General features: G+C 32.0%; 1 protein-coding gene across 1 annotated transcript; it reads right to left on the bottom strand.

The window, feature by feature from the left end:
- Positions 1-256: 256 nt before the first annotated feature.
- LOC132732077 (guanylate cyclase 2G-like) lies at positions 257-23702 on the bottom strand. Its single transcript, XM_060718424.1, has 25 exons — positions 22929-23702; positions 21327-21436; positions 19825-19962; positions 18826-19047; positions 17512-17618; positions 16648-16752; positions 16023-16130; positions 14668-14800; positions 13455-13594; positions 12949-13087; positions 11669-11753; positions 11062-11161; positions 10333-10704; positions 9805-9909; positions 8708-8779; positions 7201-7369; positions 6095-6253; positions 5385-5580; positions 4574-4714; positions 3939-4062; positions 3234-3302; positions 2600-2762; positions 2170-2280; positions 1754-1845; positions 257-1198 (listed from the first exon to the last, which is right to left on the bottom strand). The coding sequence occupies exons 1-25, from the start codon at positions 23144-23146 to the stop codon at positions 458-460; spliced, it is 4119 nt and encodes a 1372-aa protein (XP_060574407.1). The 5' UTR covers positions 23147-23702; the 3' UTR covers positions 257-457.
- Between the last annotated feature and the right edge of the window lie 347 nt (positions 23703-24049).

The raw sequence follows: 24049 nt of genomic DNA, 5'->3' as shown, positions 1-24049 counted from the left end.
TAAAAACTGTAAACCTAAAAAAATCATAAATCTTACCTCAACTTAACAATTTTCGTAAAGATTATCTACCTCTTATTTCGCATATATTTCTATTAAGGAAAATGTCTCATGAATCGATAGTTTCAAAATGATTTTAATCACTGTGTATCATGTGAAAAGTATAAACAAAACGCAAAGTTTTAAAATGCAGATACATGTAATGATATTGACTTGGCAGAGAAAAGATCTTAATAATTTTGATTGAAGGCTAAATTCAAAAAATCATTAGTGTACATATAATGATGAAAGCAAAACAGAAGCAGAATACTTTTAAATTAACATACTTGCATGAATAATAATATATATCGGCTTATTGCATTATGTCTGACTGAATAACAGAAACATTCATCGTCCAATTTATCAAGTCAACTTCATAGCATCAAAGTCAGTGGCTATCTATTTACATAAGTACACATTTTTATAGTCTTACAGATTCTAAAATGTTTGACACTTGGTTCCTATTTCTTCTACCATTTTCAGATGGTCTTTCAATTTCTTCTATGATGCTTGTATTTTCACTATGTTCACTGATGTTGTCCAACTGAATGCTGAGCTTGTGCCTCTCCTTTTCTACAGAAACTGGTTTGAAAGTGTTCACTTGATCTGTTTCCTCTGTCACGTGAGAATCATCGGAAAATGTCTCTGAATTTGAATCACCATTTGAATTCATTGCCTGGTCGGATGCCTCAAGAATAGATTTACAATTACGATGGAATGTGAATTTGTCATCTGTTGCTAACAAAGGCGAGTTATTCCTTTCACTTTTCATATTGCTCAAATAGTCATATGGTAATGCTGTGAAATCTACTTTATCTTCAAGGCTGCTTTTATCCATACTTATCCCGGAATCTGCTACACTTAATTTTCGCTCTACTTCATCAACAGGTTTCAGTGCATACTTATGCGATCCAGATGCGGTCTGAGCGCTAGATAATTCATTTTGAAATTCTTGAAATTTGACTTCGCTGTTGCGTTTACGCTGCAAGTTCTCATTCAAGAAGGAAAGGCGAGTTGTTGAGTCGCTGCTTTTATAAAATGGTTCGCTAAGACGTCTAGCATCACGGTACCCAGGGTCAATTAAATGGTTCATCTGTGGTATAGATGCAATTGAACCACTGCGGGTGCCAGTTAGCCAATATGTATTCATGATACCTTTTCCCTGTTAAATAAACAATACATATTAACTTGATTAAATTATGTATAATGTAAGTGTATTAATAAAACCAACTAAAGTAAATGCTTATATTTATTCAGCACACTTTGATGTTTATTTAATAATTACCAGTCGTTTATCAGTTTATCATTGGTATCTCATTTAAGAGCAAATTAACGAATAAATGTTTTGCTCTTTAGAAATGGCAAACATAAGTTATAAATAATGTTTGATTAATGGTCATAGAGCATGTTTTATGCTTATCATTTGCTGAATCAAGCGCTGAATGCGAAATCATTTGTAATAAATGAAGCAAAGAGTAGTATTTTGACTTTTTGTCTTTAATACTAAATCACTAAAACTGTATTAATTTCCAAAAAGCAACAGTAGGAAGAAATAGTTCAGGTAAGCGACAATGAATAACTATTTGGAAATAATTACAGCTAGTACACCAATTATTGAAAGCTTTTTGAGAAATAAAATTATTTTTGGGGCATAATCGGCATTTATAGTGATCTTAAAACCTCATATAAAGTGTTTTACATCATTTTGCTTATTTACCTTCACGGCAATTTGTCCTCTCTCTTTCACAATAAAATTCGGGAAGTCTTCCAACACCGCTTTTGTGTACGGGCTTATGTGTATTTTCAATGCTGTAAACATAAATTTTATCAGATTCGCTATCAATGGTATGATAAAATATACTTTGATTTTTTTTTAATAAGCAATTTGTAGACGATGCTTTGATAACCAGGTGGCATATCTATAGGGCATTCATGCGTAACATATCAAATTCAACGATACATTTTAATATCATTGTTTTTTGTCTGAAAAATTTATATAATTTCTTTTAATTTAACTATCAAGCTTGATGAGAATAATTGCTGATAGCAAACATGATACCATAAGCATCGGAGAAAAACACTAAAGTAAAAGTAATTGCCAGTGATACACAATTCATGAGAGATCCTACTCACGCTCTCCAGTTGATTCCATTCTCGATGCTGTGTTTACTGTGTCTCCAAATAGACAATACCTCGGCATGATAAGACCAACAACTCCAGCTACAACTGGCCCAGTGTGTAACCCTGTCGTGAATACAATAGATATCAACCTCTTGTATCATGTATTACTAAGTATAGATAGAATTGATTGATTAACACTCAGGAAAATAATTTTAATCATTAAGTTATTTTACAAATTAAACACTGGTTTATTTCAGAAGGAACATAAAGTCAAACACAGAACATCGATACTAAAACAAAAGCATTGCTAAAAAATGAAACAAAGAGCAATAAATCAGATAAATCAGTTGTACTTAATACGATGGAGATGTAAAATGTAGCACTGATAATATCTATAACTGATGTTTGAAAATTTAAGCTTTAAGGGACAAATATCGTTTACCGATTCTTATTTTGAGTTGTGTGTCGGGCCGATGTGGTATTTTGAACGATATTACGCTTTGAAGTATATTCAATGCCATTTCGGAGATCTCTCGCACCTGCTGACGTCCGTTCCTCTCAGGTAGACCACTTGCTACCATGTAAGAATCTCCAATAGTTTCAACCTGAAAAAAGGAACAACATTGTTTTAGTACCTAATAAATTATTTTGTTAGAGTATGATTTTCAAGAGTTCGGCCTTATCAAGCAAAGAACTTCGAAGTTGTTGAACTAAGAAATCCTACCGAAATTGTGGTATGGCTAGAAATGAGATCGTTTTTATTGTGTCAGGTTGTATTTAATTTTGCTCAACATATAATGCTAATTCTTCAATATATCTCTGATACGATGAATGTGTAATAGTTAATACCCGTATTCATTTTATATAATAAACGTTTTATAGAAGGAATAATTTCAAAATTGTGATAATGCTTCATTTGAAAAACATGTAAATACATTAACTTATTTTTAATTTGTCTTTAAATGTTGATAGTAAATGTCACAAATAATATAAAAAATGGTGGCCTTACTACTTTCGTTAATGTTTTAATATATATAAGTTGCTGTTGTTAAACAAAACATATTACATAAACCAACCTTATATACATCATAATAACTGATGATGTCATCAAACATAGTGTACAACTCATTCAAGAACTCAACAATCTATAATAGAAAGAAACAACACAATTTACTAATTATAAAAATACTAGTAAGATCACAATATCATTGTTGTAACTCATTAAATTACATTCAATTGTTTACAGAATAACAATACACGAAATGTTGCTTTAGTCGTTTTTTCTTTGCATACTTCTATAAGTGTTTTAACGTTGTTTTACTAAATTACGACATACTATATCCAGACCTGTTTTATTGCATGTGCATTTTCAAATAATACTTATCTCAGCTTTATCTATCCAATTAAAATACATAGTTATATCACGTTCTGAGTATTAAGGAATACGAATCTGTTATCAAATTGTTGCTTTGTGTGTACATTTAAGCCACATATCGCTACAAAATTATATTTCCGCCATTGACTTCCATTAATTACTTTTTTATTCTTAAAAGTGGTTGGCCTTTGTCATCAATATCGGGCCGATAAGCATGCACATCCATGCGGTGCGTCCAAGCTCCATACCGCTGCAAATGTCATATGGCGATTGCTAGCTTTACTGGTCGAGCTAGACACATGCTCTATAAACGTCCTAAATGTTCAAATGGAATGTTCGAAATTCATAACAGAGCAAATAGCAATTCCATTCAACAATTACAGCCAGTTTATGATTAAAACTTGACCTGAAGAGGAGTACTTTCGCTGCACAACTTGGTAAACTCTACGATGTCAGAAAAATATATGGTGACCCTGTCAAACGCCTCAGCTTCTACATTTCTACCGACTTTCAGTTCATCTGCAACCTTTCTGCAATAAACAAAACCGTCCATTTGTTATTTATTACCGCCTTCCCTAATATGTATCAATCGAAAAAGTTATTCAAACAATACAACAGAGTCTGATCATAAGATCGTGCAACAACTCCATCATCTGTAGCACCGACTTTAGCAACTATAGATCTTCAACTTTATAAGATCGTTAAATATTGTAGAAAATCAATCAGGTTTTGTTTAAAGATGCTATTCTTGCTCTGTATAATAAAAGTATTAAATTAGAAAAATATCTTTGAAGATTCTGTTAACAAACTAAAAGTTCATAACTTTAATAGATCAGATCAGGAGTTTATGTATACAAACTGGTGTTAAAAAGCTCGAAAAAAGTGGTTTATATCAGAATCATTTGTTTCAGATTTATCAAATGCTAAAATTGGATCAATTAATTTTAAAGATGTCTTTTCCTAGGTAAGATGTACAAATACATTTACTTTTTTGTCAACCAAATGACATGTTTTTACTAAATACTTTAATTTTGTAAATACCTTGGCAGTATACTGTATAACAAAGCTTCTGTCTTCTTCTTTTCTTCTTGTACTTGTGATGTTCTCTCGGCAACAACTTCCTCTAGATTGTTTGTGTACTTCTCCATCAATGCTAGTATATTATCAATCACACTAATCTTCCTGTAAAATAATGTTTGAGCCGCGTCACGACAAAACCAACAACATAGTACGTTTGCGACCAGCATGGATCCAGACCAGCCTGCGCATCCGCGCAGTCTGATCAGGATCCATGCTGTTCGCTTACCAACTCTATTACAATTGGATAAACTGAACAGATGCGCAGGCTGGTCTGGATCCATGTTGGTCGTCAACACATTACGTCGGTTTTGTCGTGACGCGGCTCAATTACGTTTATTTCCATTACAATGAAGAGTACACTTACCTGTTTACATGTATTTTTCTTCTAGTTTACAGAAATGACAAATGCTTTTGTCACTATATGATAATCGGTTTATCACTTATCTGGATTAGTCTGGCTTAACATCTGACGATACAAAGTTGCTGGTTTATTTTACCTCACATTTAATAACATTTATTTCTTAAATATGTTGATCTTGCTTTGCATGCTACGCAATTGACTTAAATGGATACGCCTTGCTTTACATGTTATAATGATTATTACTCAAATTTGTTGATCTTGCTTACTATGCTACAATGTTCACTTAAATGGATAGGTCTTGCCTAGCATATAGCAACACAAAGTACTTAAACGGATATGTTTGCCTAGCATATATCATCTTATTATATTCACTTGTTTATAACACTTACTTATAAATAGATTAATACGTACTTAAATGGATTAATCTTGCTAAGCATACGGATGACGATTTTCATGTTGGGTCTTGCATCGGGATCTTCTTGCCAACATTTTTGCACTAAGTACTCTATATTAGACTGATGGAGTTCGGAACTTATGTCGAAGCTGTTAATAAATGGCCTGAAGTAATCTTCCCCTTTCTCCGGAAAAGCAACCTTTGTAATAATTTCTAAAAAAGACAATCGCTGAGTGGTAAATTATGATCACTCGTACATCAACGCACTGAAGATTGATAAAGCTTATTCTATTAGAATTCTTAAATATGGATATGCCCAAGAGAAATAAAAAGTAACAATGTCGGATGTTTACAAGACAATGTACAATGATTTCGTTTATCATCTTTGGTGTACTCGTGTACCAAAATATGAGAATGTTTAGCGATAAAGTGTTTAAGTAATTTTTTAATATCAAGTAAAATGTGAACATCTTGACAATGTATTTCACGTTGCAACAATACAAAGATTCTGCTGATACTTGGAAGACGACAAGGGATTTTTTTTTCTCACTTTAAAGCCCCAATGCAAATTTTCAATAATAGAAAAGAAGGTTTACACCTACCGGTGTTGTATTTTCAATTAAAATTTTTAATTCGTATCAAATATGTTGATAAGTATATATAATCTAGAAATGTTTTTTTGTCTATGAATACATTATCCGAGCAAATCGGCACAAAGGTGATATACCTTTCGGTGAAAGATGAGACTCGGCACTATATGGACTGCTGTTGCTGACAAGCTCTTTGAAAATGACACCTAGAGCGTATATATCAGACGGATGTGTGCCCTCACAGAATTCGTTCTTTAACACCTTGCGCAATATCTCAGGTGCAGTCCAGTAAAGCCCTGAAATCAATGATGTTTTGAAACCATTTCTTCAAAATAGATTCATAATATGTTGTTAAAATATTCTTTACTTAATTTATGACTACCATTTGATACCATTTCGATTGACTTTCATCGTAAATAAAATTTCAAAAACAGCTATGTCTATATGTTTATTACAAAGAGTTCATTTTGATAGCAATTTGTCGAATGCTTTTATATAAACATTCTTGAAATGGGCACATATATGAATCATTGTATAATTTTACATTTAATATAAAATGCAACCTCTATAAGATGGACGGACGAATAATATATGTTAAATAGTTTAATCGCCGTACTATTGAATCTACCTAAAAATTGAAAAATTAAAAACAAAAAGATTCTTATACAGGAACAGTCCTCAACAGCAAAGAAAACAAACAGACAGGTGAAAATCGCAGACGTGCTTTGATCGGGAGTGTTCATGTGAGAAAAGGGACAATGCAACATCCTTCACGCCCGCTAGCACGTGCTTAATCAGTATTGAATCTTAAAGCGGCCTTCAGTTTTTTCTAAATAATTAATATGTTATTTTAAGATAAATCGTTTACTATAACTGTCAAATCAAAATAACTTTTAATGTATAGAATAAAATTTGTTGTCGGTGAAATAATTAAACAATAAGGAAACCCCTCGATTACTCTAATATACCGGTCAGTTCTCTAATTGTAAATTAGTAATTCCCAATCTTCTAGTTTAAGAAACGAACGTCATTGCGCTTTAAATATTTCTCGGGTGTTGTTGAGAATGCTTAACAGTGATATGATGCACTTTTTCAAGGTAAAATTACTGAAATGCTTAGTTTGAAACAGCACATAATTGTTTTTCCAACAAAAAATAAAACCTAAAAGCCGCTTTAAACACTTGAAGCATTGGGATGATATATTAAGTACATTAAATTAGACAAAAAAGATAGATAATAATACTTGAATAAAAGCTGTGTTCTCCCAGCATTTCTTCAGAATTTTGAATGGCTCTAAACTTCTGTATACCAAAGTCTGTCAATTTACAAACCCAACGTGTGTCAATGACACAGTTGGCACTTCTCAGGTTTCCGTGAACTTTGATGGGACTTTTATGTAGATAATCCAATCCCTAGAATGTACAGTTGTATAAATGCTATGATTTATCTCAGATAAATGTCAACATACATCAGACATTTCAATTTAATTGTGGTTTTTATAGCCGTATGTGCTGATGTTACGATAGCAACTGCGTTAGATAAAATGTAAATTCAATAATTAAAAGTTTTGCCTTGTTTACTGAATGAAACCTGTTTGTGTATATGACGTGTTTTTGAACCTCATATATCATAATGGTTTCAACAGCTTTTTTACTTTTTATTTCTTGTTATATTTTCCAAAATGTTACTCATTAAACACATAGCTGAGCTATCTTTTGCTTCGTTTGCGTTTTATTTATAGTGATTTAGTATTTTGGATAAGTTGAAATATTTTATTCACATTTGCTATTTCTTGCCGCCTTTATCAGAAATTATTTCACATTATTTCACATTTGACGCTATTGACCTTGGATAATGAACATCTTTAAAAATCTTCAAAATCTATAAAAACAACATTACAAAAACGTGTTTGCCCTTTCTACTGAAGGAGTCATTTCTAATGCTAAGCGCGCTTAACGTGAAACAGTTTGCTAATATATTGACTATTATTATAAATGCTTTTTTGGTTTGTGCTGTTAAATATTATCATTTGCTAAAAAGGTCTTTATAGCAATAAAATTCACGATAATCATATTAAAGATTGCTGATATGAAATATTAGAACATGACAAGTAACAAATACATTGTAAAACAATAGACAAATAATAGACTTATCATAAATTTATTTAAAATCTAGTCAGAATAAGGGCCCCTTATCACTCCACCGCAGTTGTACTAAGATATTAATTGTACTAGTTATACATATTGTTTTATAAATATATGAAATTAAAGATTAACGAAGAATGGTGGCATTTACTGAATGCAATCGCAAACAAAAAAAAACAAGTAACACAGGACAACCATTAAGAAATCTAGTAGGGCACAAAACAAAAGAATAGAAGGCACAATGGATGTTATATAGCTCCGCGTAAACGGTCGTAAACTTATACAACAAGAACCGTTAGGGTTTTAAAATTAAAACAGTCATGTTTCCATATATTTGATACTAATGTTATGAGTGTCCAATGAAAATAGGCATTAAAGACATGACGAAACTGACATAAATAGTGTCCAATCAAACAAGGCGTTACAGACAATATTTTACATAAATAGTGTCCAATGAAAATAGACAGACATGCAATAGCTTAAATATATAGTGTCCAATAAAAACAGACGTTACAGACATGCAATATTTTACATAAATATGTCCAATAAAAATAGACGTTTACAGATATGCAGTATGATAATATAATTACAACATAAGATTTATACCTGACAGATATCTGCAGCAAGTGACAACCTGAACATTGTATCCAGGCGTATATCATTGTTCTCTATAACATCCTGTAAACATCAATGTTTCAACATTTGTCTATTGACATAACACTCAACGAAACTTAAATATTTGACATATATATTCAAAGGATAGCAAAGCCAAAGAGCTTAATAAGGATAAATGCTATTTTAAATGATCAACATTAGACTCTGAGGCTGTTCGTTATGAATACATATTGTACTCTGGTTACAAAGGTACAAATTATTATACGTTATAACTTTTTAACTTCGTGGTACCCTGGAACCGAAGGTGATTAAACTTTGACTCCAGTATAGTTAAAGAAACAAATCGAAAAGTTGTGTGATATTTAAGTCAGATTTGAATCGAATGAAAAGCGTTGCAACGCTTTTCAATTTCGGGTATTTTTTCACAAATAAAATAATTATTCTGGATAAACGGAGTGAGCGAATGGTCTGAATTTTTGCATACAAGTTATTGGTCTATACCTACAGCAAATTGAACAGTAATCTCGAAAAATTATTTCCAGTCCTGTCATGTCATATAACCTCAGCGGAGTCCCTTTTAAGGCCAGCCTGCATAGCTGTGCAGTCTGACCTGGCCCACACTATTGGCTGATTTACTTTTTTTTCAGTTTTTCAATTGATATCCGAAAGAAAATTTACAATAGACAATAACAAAAATGAAAGATATGCATATCCATTTAAAGCAGCCTGCCTCCACATTCTTGCTTATTTCCACTAAACATTTAAAAATGTATTTAAAAGTAAAATATTGTGAACTGAACCTGAAAAGTAATTTTCACATTGCAAACGGCACTTACAATCCACTTAAATCTTAATGAAAGTGGTCAAAATATTAAAAAATAGCCCTTACTGCGTAAGTCACGCAGACGAAATATGGTGATAAAACTACAAAATATGTCCTTAATTCAATACATTACAAGTAAATCATTACTTGAAAATTGAATTTTTTAATGTTTCTTGAAATTTTAGTACATTTTCCTTATGTTTGATTTTCTTGAAATATTTTGTCTCATCTGGAGGCATGCAGCTTTAATATATGAAATGTTTACCTGAAGACTGCCTTTTGTACAGTATTCACGCACGATACACACGGTCTCAGGCGCTGTACAAACTCCAATAAACTTTGTCAAATTTGAATGCTGAAGATCTCGGAGCTGTTTAACAAATTAATCATGGTTAGATTCGTGGTTTTAATTACAATTAGTCGTATATATAATGGACGTTCAGAGATTGCATTATTTAAAAGGCACCGTGTGGCGGCGTGGCCGAGTGGTTAATGGTTTGGACTAGTAATATAAGGATTGCTATCCACGTGGGTTAAAACCCCGTCAGAAGCAAGCTATTGTTTCATTGAGCAAGAAACTTTACACTCATTGCTAAGTACTGGTTAGTTCCAAGAACGGAATCAAGAGTGTTTAATTTAGCTCAAACCTTTCAACGCAAACAAACTAAAATAAATTCGTATATACTACCTCATATAAAAGCACATATTTATAAATATAGGTAAAGAAAATGTTATTTTAAATGATATATGTAATTGTTTTAGGCAACATATGAAACATGCTGCAGGTTCTTACATTTCTTACTTGGAGCAGAAATGATCTGTCCATGTTGATTTCTTTCTTTGTACACATCTTTACGGCAACAAGCTCTTCCTTGTAAGAAGCTACCGTTGTGTAATACTGGCCACCACGCCGGAATGAATCATCAACCGTCGAAACTCCACTGCGCATTTTCCGTGGCACGTTCTTCTTCCCGAGTCTATTGACGGGGCTGTTCGCTTCGCTCCTGCGGCGAAATTTGTACACCGGACTGGATGACAACTTCCGCTTTATAGTCCCGATAAAGTCGGAGGGTTCGGAAACATCACTGATTTTCCTGATGCTGTTCACCATACCGTCCCTCCCACTCACAAATCGTTTTTTATTCATAGTAAATCTAGATCGATTCTAAAAAAAAATTAAAACGTTTTAATGTCTTAATCTAACATGTACAAAGAATATAGGTCACACATTGACACATTACATTATGTTATTTTTATATGCGTCTTGGTTTGTACCAAAATAAGTAACGATTTTAAGGTTCTTATTTGTAGCTTTCTAAATTTTCAGAAGCTGAAAATGTTTATATAATGTTTTATATCCTATTAGCGTCTTTTAACGTCTTTAAGGGTCATTGTATTCTTTTTACAATATATTTATATACTTCGAATACAATTAAAGCGCCTTTTTGTACATCTAAAACTTTATACATACATAATGTATAAGAAACATATTAAATTAATATGTATAATAAAAATACTTTACAATTGATGTTTGTGTCTGGGTTGAGTCGAAATTAAAATCCAGGTCATTGTAGTTGATTTTCCATGACATGCTTTGAAGCTCTTTCTCTTTCCTCCACCATCTACGTAAAATATAATATTATACTTTTACCATTAATTTAAGTGTCAATAATGTTAAAGCAGCACGTCTCCAGATTCATGCTAATTGTCATGAACATTTTGAAAATATATTAAAAAGTAAAATATTGTTATTTGAACAAAGAAAATAATGCTCACATTGCAAACAGCACTTACAAATTATATAAAATACCCAAAAAGAGGTAAAAATATGCTAAAATAGCCGTTACTGCGTCAGTAACGTAGTAGAAAGATGATGAAAAATACTGCAAAATCGGTCATAAAACGCACATAGCATGGAACTATTCATTTTTATCTTGAATCTTTTTACTTTTCTTAAACTCTCTGTACTTTTTTTCCAACATTTAATTTTTTTGAAACACGTTGGTTCATCTGGAAGCATGCATCTTTAACATCAGAAACAAGAATAAACCGTAAATATATTTTAGGCTTATGTGCCTCTAAAACAAAATCATAAAAGGAGAAAATGCGTATGTACATAGAATGCTTACCTTAAAATAATCAGAAGGACAATACAAATCAACGAGACTGATCCGACAGTGGACGAAATGATTACGACATCTTGGTAATCTTTCTCTGAAAGAATAAAACAGTAAGCATAAAACTATCGCCAATTTTAGAGAAAATTAAAATTATCATTAAGCAGATAATTAAAATTATCATTAAACCGAATGCGAAATGGAGTTCTTTAAGTCTTAATCAGTCAGAGCTTAAAGATGCAATACTTAATTTATGGCTAGAAACAATTTTGAATCAATCTAATTTTGAAATTATATTGTTTTCAAAATGTATTGAACCAACATACGCTCTCTTTTATAGTGGAATCGATAGCAGTAAAAATCTTATGTGGCTCTTGCGGAATAACATAATAAATCATTCATTATAACAAAATTAATAGAATATAGAGATATTAAAACAATAATTATAATTAATAGAGATATTAAAACAGCCCTCAGGTTCTCTAAAGGTTAAATATATTATTTTTAGATAAATCGTCATATATAATTGTCAAATCCAAGTATGAGAAATGAGTGGCAGTATGGACGAGTGGTTAACGCGTCGGACTCGTAATCTAATTATCGCTAGCACATCGTCAAGGGCCAGCCGTTATTTCCTTGACCAAGACACTTTACACTTATTGCTCAGTACTGGTTGGTTCCAGGTACGGAATCGAAAGTGTGTCTATAAGCTTATAGCTTCCCACACAATCGAACTAAAATAAATTCTGTACAAACAAATCAATAATTGAAATTTTCCGTCGATAAAATACGCAAACAATAAGGAAACCTCTCGATACCTCTTATCTACCGGACCGCTTCGTTTCCCGGTCTTCTATTTTTAAAAACAAACGACACTGGTGGGTAATAAATAGCTCTCTAGACGCTGTTTTGAGGAAGGCTTAACAATGATATGATGAACATTTCCGAGATAAAATTATTGAAATACTTAGTTTAAAACAACACTGAATTGTTTTCGAAATATGGCCGCTTTAACCCTCATCTTGCTAGAACCGAGCGTGACCCTATACTATTGACAAACTCTACATTTCCATTTTGCTGTCCTCATAATTGATAATGGACATTTTTAAAATTGAAGTTGGGCAAGTTATTTTAATAATCTAATTTTATCAGATAATTTAGTCAATCAACCTATATTGTTTTTGTAATAAAGCTTTTTTGTTTTTTATGAGGTATTAATTTATTATGTATGTCTGCATTTAGTATAGAAAGTGGATACTTTTGTTTTTAATGTAAGAAAGAGTTATAGCCACCTGTTGTTGTGATGATCCGTGCTGTAGTGATATCGGGGCAATTTTCATTGAAAAACCCACAGGCTGGAGTGTCAGGCGGATAAGTGCCTTTTTCTGACGTCGTGCCGTTCCCCCATCTTATAGGCTTGTATGTTGAACTCTAAATATTTGCATAGATATATACAGTTTCAGCTTATGTGATAAATATTATACTTACCGCTTCAAGACATCCCAAAGTTATTGTATCCTGGTGAAATAACTTGAAATCACGTCTATTAAAGCTATTAATCAAATATTATAAAATGTAGTCTTTCATAAATGCTTTTCTGTCCTACGCAGAATGCGCATGCGCGAAATGTAACATCCGTTACTATGAAAAAAATCGTATTGTGAGTTATTTTTCTTGACTGGGAAGAAATATTCGTAAAGATAATATTAGCATTAGCAAAGTTCTTGTTAGAATTTGTTTTTGTGATCTTCTTTACTTTACTAAGAATTGTAAAAACTTGCTTAAAATTATTATTTACCCTTCGTGGTTTTCCACCTTCTGGGATATAGTATTGGACGGTCGTAACTGTATGGAAATGTCCATTTTCGTTCAGATCGGAAACGAAAAATGTCGGGAATCTGTCACCTAAACCACCTATCACCACCTCTCCCGATAAACCTTTATAAATAAAGAAAGAAGAAAAAGTGTCAAAACCTTAAAGTAGTTTTCACATGGGCATGATTCTGAAGTATTGTTAGTTGTTTTTATTTTGTTGATTTTTTTTTTAATATAGGATAATTTGAAAGTATTTTATTTTATATAGTGAAGATTTAAAATGTTGTAATTGTTAATAATTTGATCACACCGAAATATTCCCAATAAAGTCAATGGCGCATGCGCAACTTCATCGCCATATATTCTAAAACTAGTTTAAGGCACATCATACCTCAATAACCAATACATTTTTCCTTGTTATAAAGGATAAACATAAGTTTTACATGGTTCAGAGAATGTTACATGCTAATCACCTGAATAAAGTATTCCAGATTGCGAAATTATTTGTCATGTAGATAGAAAAATATAAAAAAAATAGTACATTGACTTCCAAAATCTCATTACACTAATAAGTTTGGGATTATGAAATTTTGAAGTTCCCACTCAAGATTTACCCATCTGGATGAAGAAATTTCTTAATTGTACAGATTTTTTTGATTTTTGTTATTTAGTTTTAAGTACACCTTATAATTACTGTATGACGTAAATTATATTTCTTCTCTAGGTGACTTTTTTAATCTACAATTCAGACTTGAATGAAGACTATCAAATATTTGCTCATCTTTGTTGTGTACTTGAAAGGCGCATACAGCCCCGGAAATGTATACTTTTTCCTTCTTTAAAAAGGGAAAAATGTGTGTTTAACAATGTTTAAATAACAGAGTAGAGCATGTAAAATGCTTATCATTGGAATAAAGAAGTGCTAAAAGAGAAATCATCTGTTATAAAAGAAGCAAAATGTAAATAAATCGGTATTTTGTCTTCCATTGACCCTAAATCGGTACTTAATGACATATTCGAAATAAAGAAACGGTGGTTTAGCTGTTAAGTCATTATTTGTAGCTTTGGGACAATGTACCATTCACCAAACATGAACATGTTTTGAGAAATATAGGTATCATTTTCTTTCACTTTTTTATTGTTTTTTTTTTTTTTATAATGGCTTTTTAAATAAGACGTCAAAATAACATAAATACCTTTAAATGGTACCTCTGGAGTGACATCAAATATATTTACACCAGATCCACTTAGGTTCCCTGATATGGTTTTATTCATGGCTTTGGCATACAGAAAAAAGGCGTCGTATATGTAAGATGAGTACTCGTCCGGCTACAAACAAATAATATAGCCGGTTACATATATTATTGTATAGTGTCGTGTCATATCAAGTTGTGTTGTGTTGTGTTGTGCTGAGTTGAGTTGAGCTGAGTTTACTTCATTGTGGAGTTTTAAGCAAGTGTTACAGCGCAGTATAGTGTAGTGAACACTGCACTAGGCTAATAGTGTGATTGTGTTACAGTACAATGCAGTACACTGCAGTGTAGTACAGTGTACTGCAATGTAGTGTAGTACAGTACATTGCAGTGTAGACCAGTGCAGTGAAGGGTAGTGCAGTGCAGTACAGTGCAGTGTAGTGTAGTGTAGTGTAGTGTAGTGTAGTGTAGTGTAGTGTAGTGTAGTGTAGTGTAGTGTAGTGTAGTTCCGTTAAGTTCATTACATTGTAGTGTAGTGTAGTTTTGTTAAGTTCAGTGTAGTGTAGTGTAGTTAATAAATTGAAACATGACATGTTAAATTGTATGCAGAGATACAATTATGTTTAGTCAAAATTCGACAAGAAGTACATTTCAATATTTGAAAGTAGATCTAAAAAAGTTGCTAAATTCATTAAAACAAGTCTTTAAAAAGTATTTGTCCTTATGAAATGTAAGACTGATAATAAGGTGTTGACGGTGACAAAAATTACGGAAATATTCAAAAGATTTAACAGTTTTCGAAATAATTCAATAGAAGTCATTACTAATAAGTATCTTTAAAATAGATACCCGGCCTAAGTTAAACTAGTTGATTTGCCTATGTTTTTTCCAAGTTGTCGATACATATAAAGGTGTTTAGTTTCAGAATGACCAATGAGATTCCTAGATTTCAGTTGAAAATTTCAAAATGACCAATGAAAATTGTTCTTATAATCAGTTCTTCCCTGTAAATTTTGCAGGTAGTCAAATTGATTTTAGACGGCCTCCAGTCGGAAATAAAATCTTCCAGTAAAGAAGAAGTGTAAAATGAATAAAAATATACATAATCATGTATTATTGAAGACAATTTAATTATGAGATAAATACAAAATTAAATCATGATTAACAAAAAAAATGTTTGCATATTTCTTACAATGATGTACAATGTTATTCCATGAAGTGTTTTCGTGTACATTTGATTAATTATCCAACCGAAATGACCCCTACCCACTCTCTCGCATTCAAAGCCCCCACTTTCATCCTTGACCAATGCATGAGTTTTTTTTTCATATTATTGCCGAAAATTAGTAAAATCAAACCTCAGCAGGAGGCGGTATGTCGGATCTATTTCCGAAAACATTATAATAGGCTTCTAGCGACTCTTTCTTCCAAGTGTCTATATCCTGACTGTTGTGTCCGAGATAAAACTGAAGTTGAAAAAAAGATATAATGGTTAATATAAGTAATGCTAAAAATGAGCCTGAAATAATCACCATTCACTGATATGATTTAATTGGACCTTATTCAAAATATGTGTCTGTTTCATTTTGAGCTTATGAAAGTGTCTCGCCCATGAGTTGCTTAAAAACGCTTGTCCAGCTTCCATTTTTGAAATTGCCCATTTTCATTCTTTGGGATATCAAGATGAAAAAGTTGATAATTTAACAGTAAAGAGACCAGTCAAACCGGACCGATGTGCAGACTGGTCTGGCTCCAACCTGATAAAAATGAGCTTCTAATTAACACACTACGCATTAGGCAAGAAATAACTTCAGAAGAGATCTGAACTTTAGTCAGATTAGGACTGGCTCCAGACTGATGACAAATGCTAATCGCTTTCGGTTCCAGCAGTGTAATGGATTTAAAAAAATCTTTAAATGACAAAAATATCAAATTATGTTAATGACATAAATGACAACATATGTAGGATTTATTAATACATACATACAGCACGTTTTCAAACGCGCGTCTTGCTTCCTCATAATGCTCGTCGGAAATGTTCCAAAGTTTGTCACTATTTATGTCCTGTAGGTTTCTGTTATCCGCCAACTAATTTAAATATAATCAAAAATATTCATTGTAGAGCGGGTGAACCTAAATCCGACCATGCTCCTAATTTCGAACAAAATTTTATACCGTTATTTCATATCTGGTCTAATATGTAAAGTCATTACAGTTGGATTTTTATCACACTTTATTATTCTTTTAAATATTATGTTGCATATATACTATTGACACATACGACGAAAATGTGAATTATTATAAGCATGTACATAATGTAAAAGGTGAATATATGTTTCCATTTCCTATGTAAAGTGTGCTACTATAATTCATGTATGTGATCAATTTAATATTGATGCACGTTTGCCATATTATATATTTTGCATATTGTACCACATGGGTCTATGACCTAATAAACTTTTTAAACTTGTTATGATAATTAATCTTAGTAGATTGCAAATAAATTTAGAAAAACCCTAGTTTTACGTATTTTTGAACGGCTTTCTTGTGCATTAGGTCCTTTTAAAGATAACGAAATTCTCCAAAGATCCATGCAAAATGTTTCTTTTCTTAAAATGTTCTTTTCTAGATTTAGTTACGAGTATTTTGTTTTAGATGTATGTAATTGGTTCATATATTGATCAGTTTAATTGATCTGGTCTACATTTAATGTAAATACCACGAAATATTTTCAAGGCATTCCAGAAACTAACTATACAGGGCTAAAGACTTCTCAGTATTGATGGGTAAATGGTTTGGAAACCAGTGAAATTTTATAAGAGGTCCTTGAATAAATATATAACACACCTTTGTATCAACAAATAGGAACTGGTAATCTCCGTCCGTCATACCAAGAGACAATGCCGTTAACATGTACCGCCTTAACTGATCACGAGGAATCACCATTATTATAACTGAAGAAAATAGATAGAAAAGATATTTAACATTAATGTTATTGAAAAATATTTCACATGATTTTGATGAAAATTTCATTTTTCTTTTCCCATCCCCAACTGCCATCTTTCGTCCGGAAATAACTTATTAATACATAAACTAGCTTGGGATATCACCATTATTATAACTGAAAAATGACAGTAAAAAATGAAAAAAAAAGGTAAGAAATGAAATATTTATGTTAATTTTCACATAATTTTGATAAAAATTTCATTCTTTCCATGTATCATTCTGAAATTACGTAATGAATGCGTTGGCCTTAGCTTATCAAGCCCATCAAGCCCAAACTTCTGCATGAATATCTTTAGGTTAGGCGTTATCTTCAGTATTTTTCTCTCCCGACGACCCGTTGTATTAATAAATAAAATTTAATAAAATTTACATGTATAGCGATAATGCAAATGCGACAATGCTTGCTTGTTAATGCTATAAATTTTGCAAATGATGCTTGACCTTCAGTCCACTAGTATTGTAAAAAATGCAAAGTTTATAACGGAAGCTTATGAATTGAGAAACTGAACCCTTGAAAATAATGCTGCTTCTTTGATTTTATTGATTTTCTTTGTGAGTTTAAATTTTCTTAATTTTTTATATTTTGTGTGCTTATTTATTATTCAAAGAATACATGTGAAGCTATTTATGTGATATTTATGTAAACTGTTTTCCTTGGCCATATTTAGTATGTGTAAATGGTCAAAGACATGTGAAATGTCGATTTGAAAATAAATGAAATTAAATGTTCATGATGTACCTAAATAAGATTTAGTTTAATGATATGTTAATTACGGATGATACGTAACACTTATGACTTTAACATAACTTATTCGCAGTTAGATTAAAAGTCGATTATGATGGGAAATGCACGTACGCAACTCCATGACTTTGACAGATACAACTTCGTTGATATTTTTATCTAACATATAAAGTTATGTACAAAGTGTTTGGTGTGAACTTTGCTCAATGATAAAAGCTCCCAATGTAATTCATATCAATGATTTATGTCATTATTACCTTAAGTCTTTGTAAAAGGCAAACAAAATGGGCGATAAAAAAAGTTTGGTCAACAGTCAAACATGTTATGGACATCTTAGAGGACATTCGGCAAACAAGAAAACAGCATATGTCTATGGCGATTAACAAAGTATATCATGAAGACAGAATACAGACCTCGACCTTCGTGTTGGATTGACCGGAAGTTGTCGATAATATCTTGCTCTCGAATGTTCCTTTTCACCTCGTAATGTCTGACAAGTTTATAATCAGTACCAGACTGTTTTCCAATGCTGTCTTTGATATCCTCGCCTGTACTTACATAGTCCCTCCCCTCGCTGGATATCAGAATAAACCTTTTCCACCCAGCTTGATAGAAAAACTGAACCATGAGTCCCCCTTTTTAGTGAGAAAATTAAAAGCATTACTAAAGATATGCCAAAAATATAATACAGCATTGAGAGAGAATGCCTCGAGATTGATGTTTATTTTCATAAAAAAAAATAAAATGTATTTAAAAGTAAAATATTGTGAATTAAATAAAGAAAGTAAATTACACATTCTAAATGGTACACACAATCTTCGTAAATTATCAAAACAAAGGTCAAAATCTGCAAAAAAAAGAAACTGTGTTAGTTAATATGTAGAAATATGGTGATAAATACTGCAAAAATCTTTTACATGCAATTTTTTAATTAAATCTTTCATATTTTTAGTTTTTCTTAAAATCTTAGTACATTTTTGCTCTAGTTTGATTAGCTTAAAATATTTTTGGCTTATCTGGGAGCATGCAGCTTTAAGACTTGAATTTCAACCATTTACGCGGTAACAATATGCTAACAGTATTGTTCATAATACTTAGATAACTCTTTTCCAGAAAAAGTACATAAAATGTATTTGGTAATGGTGCGTTTTAGTTTTTTTTTCTAATTACATTACATTATAGTACATTACATTACATTTCATTACATTATATAGTTCGAAACTACAATGCAAGTTGCACCTTTGTTTAACGGCTAAAGGTATGTGCAAACCCGATGACCTCCGGCTGAAGGTAGGAACGTAAAAGTTGCTGCAAAACCTTATAGGGCCTACCTTTTACGTTGTGTATATTGTGATTCGCGTAACCTGCCAGTTCAGTTTGGGAAAAATTGCGCTGAACTTATACAAACTTACCTAAAGAAGACATTGGAGCCATGGTTCTAATGTAGGTGTTTAAATCCTTCTTCTGAAAGTCCACGGTTTGGCCGAGAGAGATCCAGTTTATAAGCGGTATATTCCGGAATGACAACAACTCTCCTATCGGCTGAACAACTGAAGAAATACAACAAACAAAACAATGTTAGTTTTATTTTTCACTCTAGTGCGATTTAAGTATAGGACCTAAAACAAGAAAGTCTCCAGGCCACAACACCCCTTTAATGCGTCAGACAGGAGAGCGCACGGTAAATATTTCAAGACTTTGGAATGACGAAGACGGGAATGAAAGGCCGCTCCATCAACGCAGATCTACAACTAATATGCTATGGTATCGTTGCAAATTTATGCTGTTCAAAACGAAATTGATGACAAAAATACATATTAATTTTTTTTAATTGTAACTTTCTTCGGGATAGAAATGTCTTTTTTGTGAATTATTATTTTATGTATAGAGGATATTGAATGAGTGTAAGTTCAATACTGAATTTATTGCACGAGTTGAATAAAATTATATTATGCGAGCCTCTGGCGAGCATAATATTATTTTATTCAACGAGTGCAATAAATTCAGTAATGAACTAACACGAATTTAATATTCTATTTATCACATATCCAAAATAAATACCGTTAAAGTGAAATAAGAGTCATTTTCATCGACGCGCCTACAGTATAACGCTAACATTTAGCGCGTCTTTACACTATAATTGAATAACGCTAATAACGTCACGTCAAAATATATGCACGGCCGTGCAATACCATATTTACGGAGTCGCAAAATCGGCACGGATGTGTGATTAAAAGACATAGGAGACACGATATCTTAGTTTCGCATTTTTGCCTTTCAGAAACGTCAAGCATATTTCAAACTCGATTCCTACATAAGTATTACAAATGTTCTTTTGTAATAGGAATCCCCTCTGTACCAATATACAAATATGTACAAATTGTTTCTTAAATAAAAATAGTCAATATAGTAACATTAATTCAAATTCTTTTTAAAACAAGGCATATGTTCTTTATTGCGGTGATTGGGTCTGGTAATTAACCCTAAAGCTCTTGGAACTGAAAATGATCAGCCTTTGCCACCAGTATAAAGCAAGGCTAGCCTGCACGTCTGTGGAGTCTGACCGAGCTCTACAGTGTCAGTAGCTAAAAAAATAATGATATTGAAATCCCTTAAACTTGAAATAAACTGTTCCGAATTCAAAGCTGCTCGAAACCATTACTCAAATGAGCCGCGTCACGACAAAACCAACATAATGGGTTTGCGACCAGCATGGATCCGGACCAGCCTGCACATCCGCGCAGTCTGATCAGGATCCATGCTGCTCGCTTACAAACCCTATAACAAGTAGAGAAACTGATAGCGAACAGCATGGATCCTGATCAGGCTGGTCTGGATCCATGCTGGTCGCAAACCCATTATGTTGGTTTTGTCGTGACGCGGCTCAAATAATTCTGAAGGCATTGTTACAAACCTTTTGGACATGGTGGACCGATGACAGCGTCTACATTCTGGAGACAAAATAATTCCACAAGTTTTCCTATACTGTTCTTGCTGTTACACTCGGTGTCAATTAATGTTACACTGAAGAAAACATAAGTGACAAACAAACTACATTAAGGTAGTCTTACTGCAATGCTTTCCCGCCAAAAAAAAGTTCTAACATTAGCAAATTTCGTAAAAAAGCAGTCATTTCCGGAACGTTATTTTTCGCAAAAAAAGTCAATCTTTGGTATTCAATAATTTTAAACCGTTTATTACCGAAATTAAGTACATAGCGATAAAGGATGAGTGATTGTAAACAATTTAACGCCCAATATTTTGAAGAAAAAAAAACGTTCCGGAAATAACCGATTTGCAACGATATTTCCCGATGTTAGATTTTTTGGGCGGGAAAGCATTACAGTAAGACTACCACAATTGGTGATACATGTTAAACATTTAATTATTACAAAATACTTTCTTTTACGTTATCTATATTATTATTGATTTCTTTATATTGCTTGCACAGAAATGTACATGTTACTTGAAAAAAATGTATATGATGATGTACAAAGTACAATTCAAAAATAAAAGTTCTGTTCTGTTCTGTTCTATGATTGTTTTTATAAGATCTATGCTACTGTTATGCAATCTATTAATAGTAACAAATTTCTGATAACGGCAAAAAAATGGCGGTTGATAAAATGGAAAACATAGTTTTTTATAGAAAGAATTACAAAATTATTTTTTATGAAACAGTTTTTATCATTAGAAAGGTCTGTATACTCATATTTTATATGTTAAATATATTAAACTTTCAAAACATTTCCTTTTTTCATGAACTTGGTGCTGGAAAACTATCGAAAATACAGTTGAAAATAGCCGAATTTTCTATTTTTTCCTTCAAAACAAAAGATGAATATATAAGTATATTTTCAAAATATGAATTGAAAGAACTTTCAAGTAATATAAGAATATAAAATTATTAAAAATTATTTATTTATTTATTTCCAAAATATGAATTTAAAGAACTTTCAAGTAATAAGAATACACAAATTAAAATTTAATTATTAGAATTTTAAAATTCTGCTGCTATATAATGTATTATAAATATTGGCTCTTTTGCCGATCAGTAAATTTGCTAAATTCTGATAGCAGGTGCTTGTGATGTCAGTCAATAAGCTTCGTGTTGTTGTTTTTGTCGTTGTCGTGATTTATTTATTTATTTATTTATTTATTTATTTATTTTGTTATTCTTGCGTTTATGATATTCAAAACGAAATATCCAAATAATGAAGGTCAGTCAAAAATATATATGGTCAAAAAAATTCGTGACAGCGATGAATTTTGATTGCAAAAGTAAAAAGAATGCACTGCATACATCTTACTTATTATAGTGTATATTTTAGAATACTGCACGTTTGCAACGTCGTTTTTCACTGGATAATCGAGACGTTTATATAGACTTTTATACACGGCTGCTGTCAAAAATTCTTTATAACTATAATAATATACGTGTATACAGAGGATGAGAATGGGTTAAAAGCATTCATTCATTTCAGACTCAAAGTGAAAAAATATAGCATTTACTTACTTTAATTCATGATTAGATAAAACAGCCTTCTCTCGAATATGTTTAAGGCTGAGCGCTACGGCCGTCACGGACGATGACGCGTTGTACGGAAACACGTTTTCCCTGTGCGACTGGAATGGTACCATCCAAATAACTTCTAACGATTCTTTACACGTGATTTTAGTGTTACAAAATACAAGTATCAGTGTTAAAGCTATCAACATTTCGTTTTGTTTCATTATTTTAACGTTGTTTCTTATATAATTATTATTTTCTACACAAATAAATCGTGATTTAACTTCTTTCACTTTAAGTTTAAGTTGACGACAGCTTTTCACTTTTATTCACAATCATTTTTACTATCCCTTAAAAACAAAACACAAACAATTAAGCAAAAACGTTTTACATGTTTTTATATTAGTCATTAATTAAACGTCCGATAAGATTGCTTCTTTATATCAAACAACGGATTAATACAATCTAAGCAGTGGGTGTATTAACAAGAACGCACATAATTTCCCACCATTGGGTTAGATATAAAACAATTTAAAATAGTCCATATTAACGTGTATAGTTGATGTCGCGTTTAGTACTTGTATTGTATCACATAGAGTGTTTCCTCAAGAGTTGTGACTCATTCACCTTTGTTTAAACACTGCCGGGTACCTGCTGATGCAGATTATGTCATACATAATTGCAGACGTTACGACATCTTTAATAACATTTTTTTTTTAATTTATATCATTAATATTTCTTATTTATCCATGTCCTTAACGAAGGCATATGCAGTATTTTCTCAAGGAGCACGAATGTACGATTAAAGAGTTTGTACGAAAACAATGATAATGAAATATACGAAGAAAATCATGTGTAGGGTACCGTCTCATGAACGCTACGCCGCTGATAAATTCTATTGTTTCTATATTAATTTCAGCATATCTAACACTCCTGGTTCATGATGACAAACAGTACACATAACAAGTTACAAAGTTTGGTCACTCTGCAAGTTGAAATACTTATCCCCTTATTTACAACGTGTTGCCTAACCGCAGATGACTGTGTCGTCAGTTTGGATGAAATTTTAATTCCGTCGACTTAAGAATGTAAATTTCCAATGACCTTTATCTTGTAATTATCATTTT

This window comes from Ruditapes philippinarum, unplaced genomic scaffold (assembly GCF_026571515.1).
Source record: "Ruditapes philippinarum isolate M1 unplaced genomic scaffold, ASM2657151v2 ctg237_1_1_1_1, whole genome shotgun sequence".
Taxonomy (NCBI): Eukaryota; Metazoa; Mollusca; class Bivalvia; order Venerida; family Veneridae; genus Ruditapes; species Ruditapes philippinarum.
Note: the sequence above shows the minus strand (reverse complement) of the source record. Positions and strands in the feature narration are given on the sequence as shown.

What these genes read in the sequence shown, in the direction of transcription:
- LOC132732077 (XM_060718424.1), bottom strand. Translation starts at nt 23,146, where the DNA reads ATGAAACAAAACGAAATGTTGATAGCTTTAACACTGATACTTGTATTT. An exon ending in CGGTCCACCATGTCCAAAAG is followed by an intron (nt 19,963 to 21,326) that starts GTTTGTAACAAT and finishes GTATTTCTTCAG; the next exon opens with TTGTTCAGCCGATAGGAGAG. An exon ending in ACAACTCAAAATAAGAATCG is followed by an intron (nt 2,281 to 2,599) that starts GTAAACGATATT and finishes TATTCACGACAG; the next exon opens with GGTTACACACTGGGCCAGTT.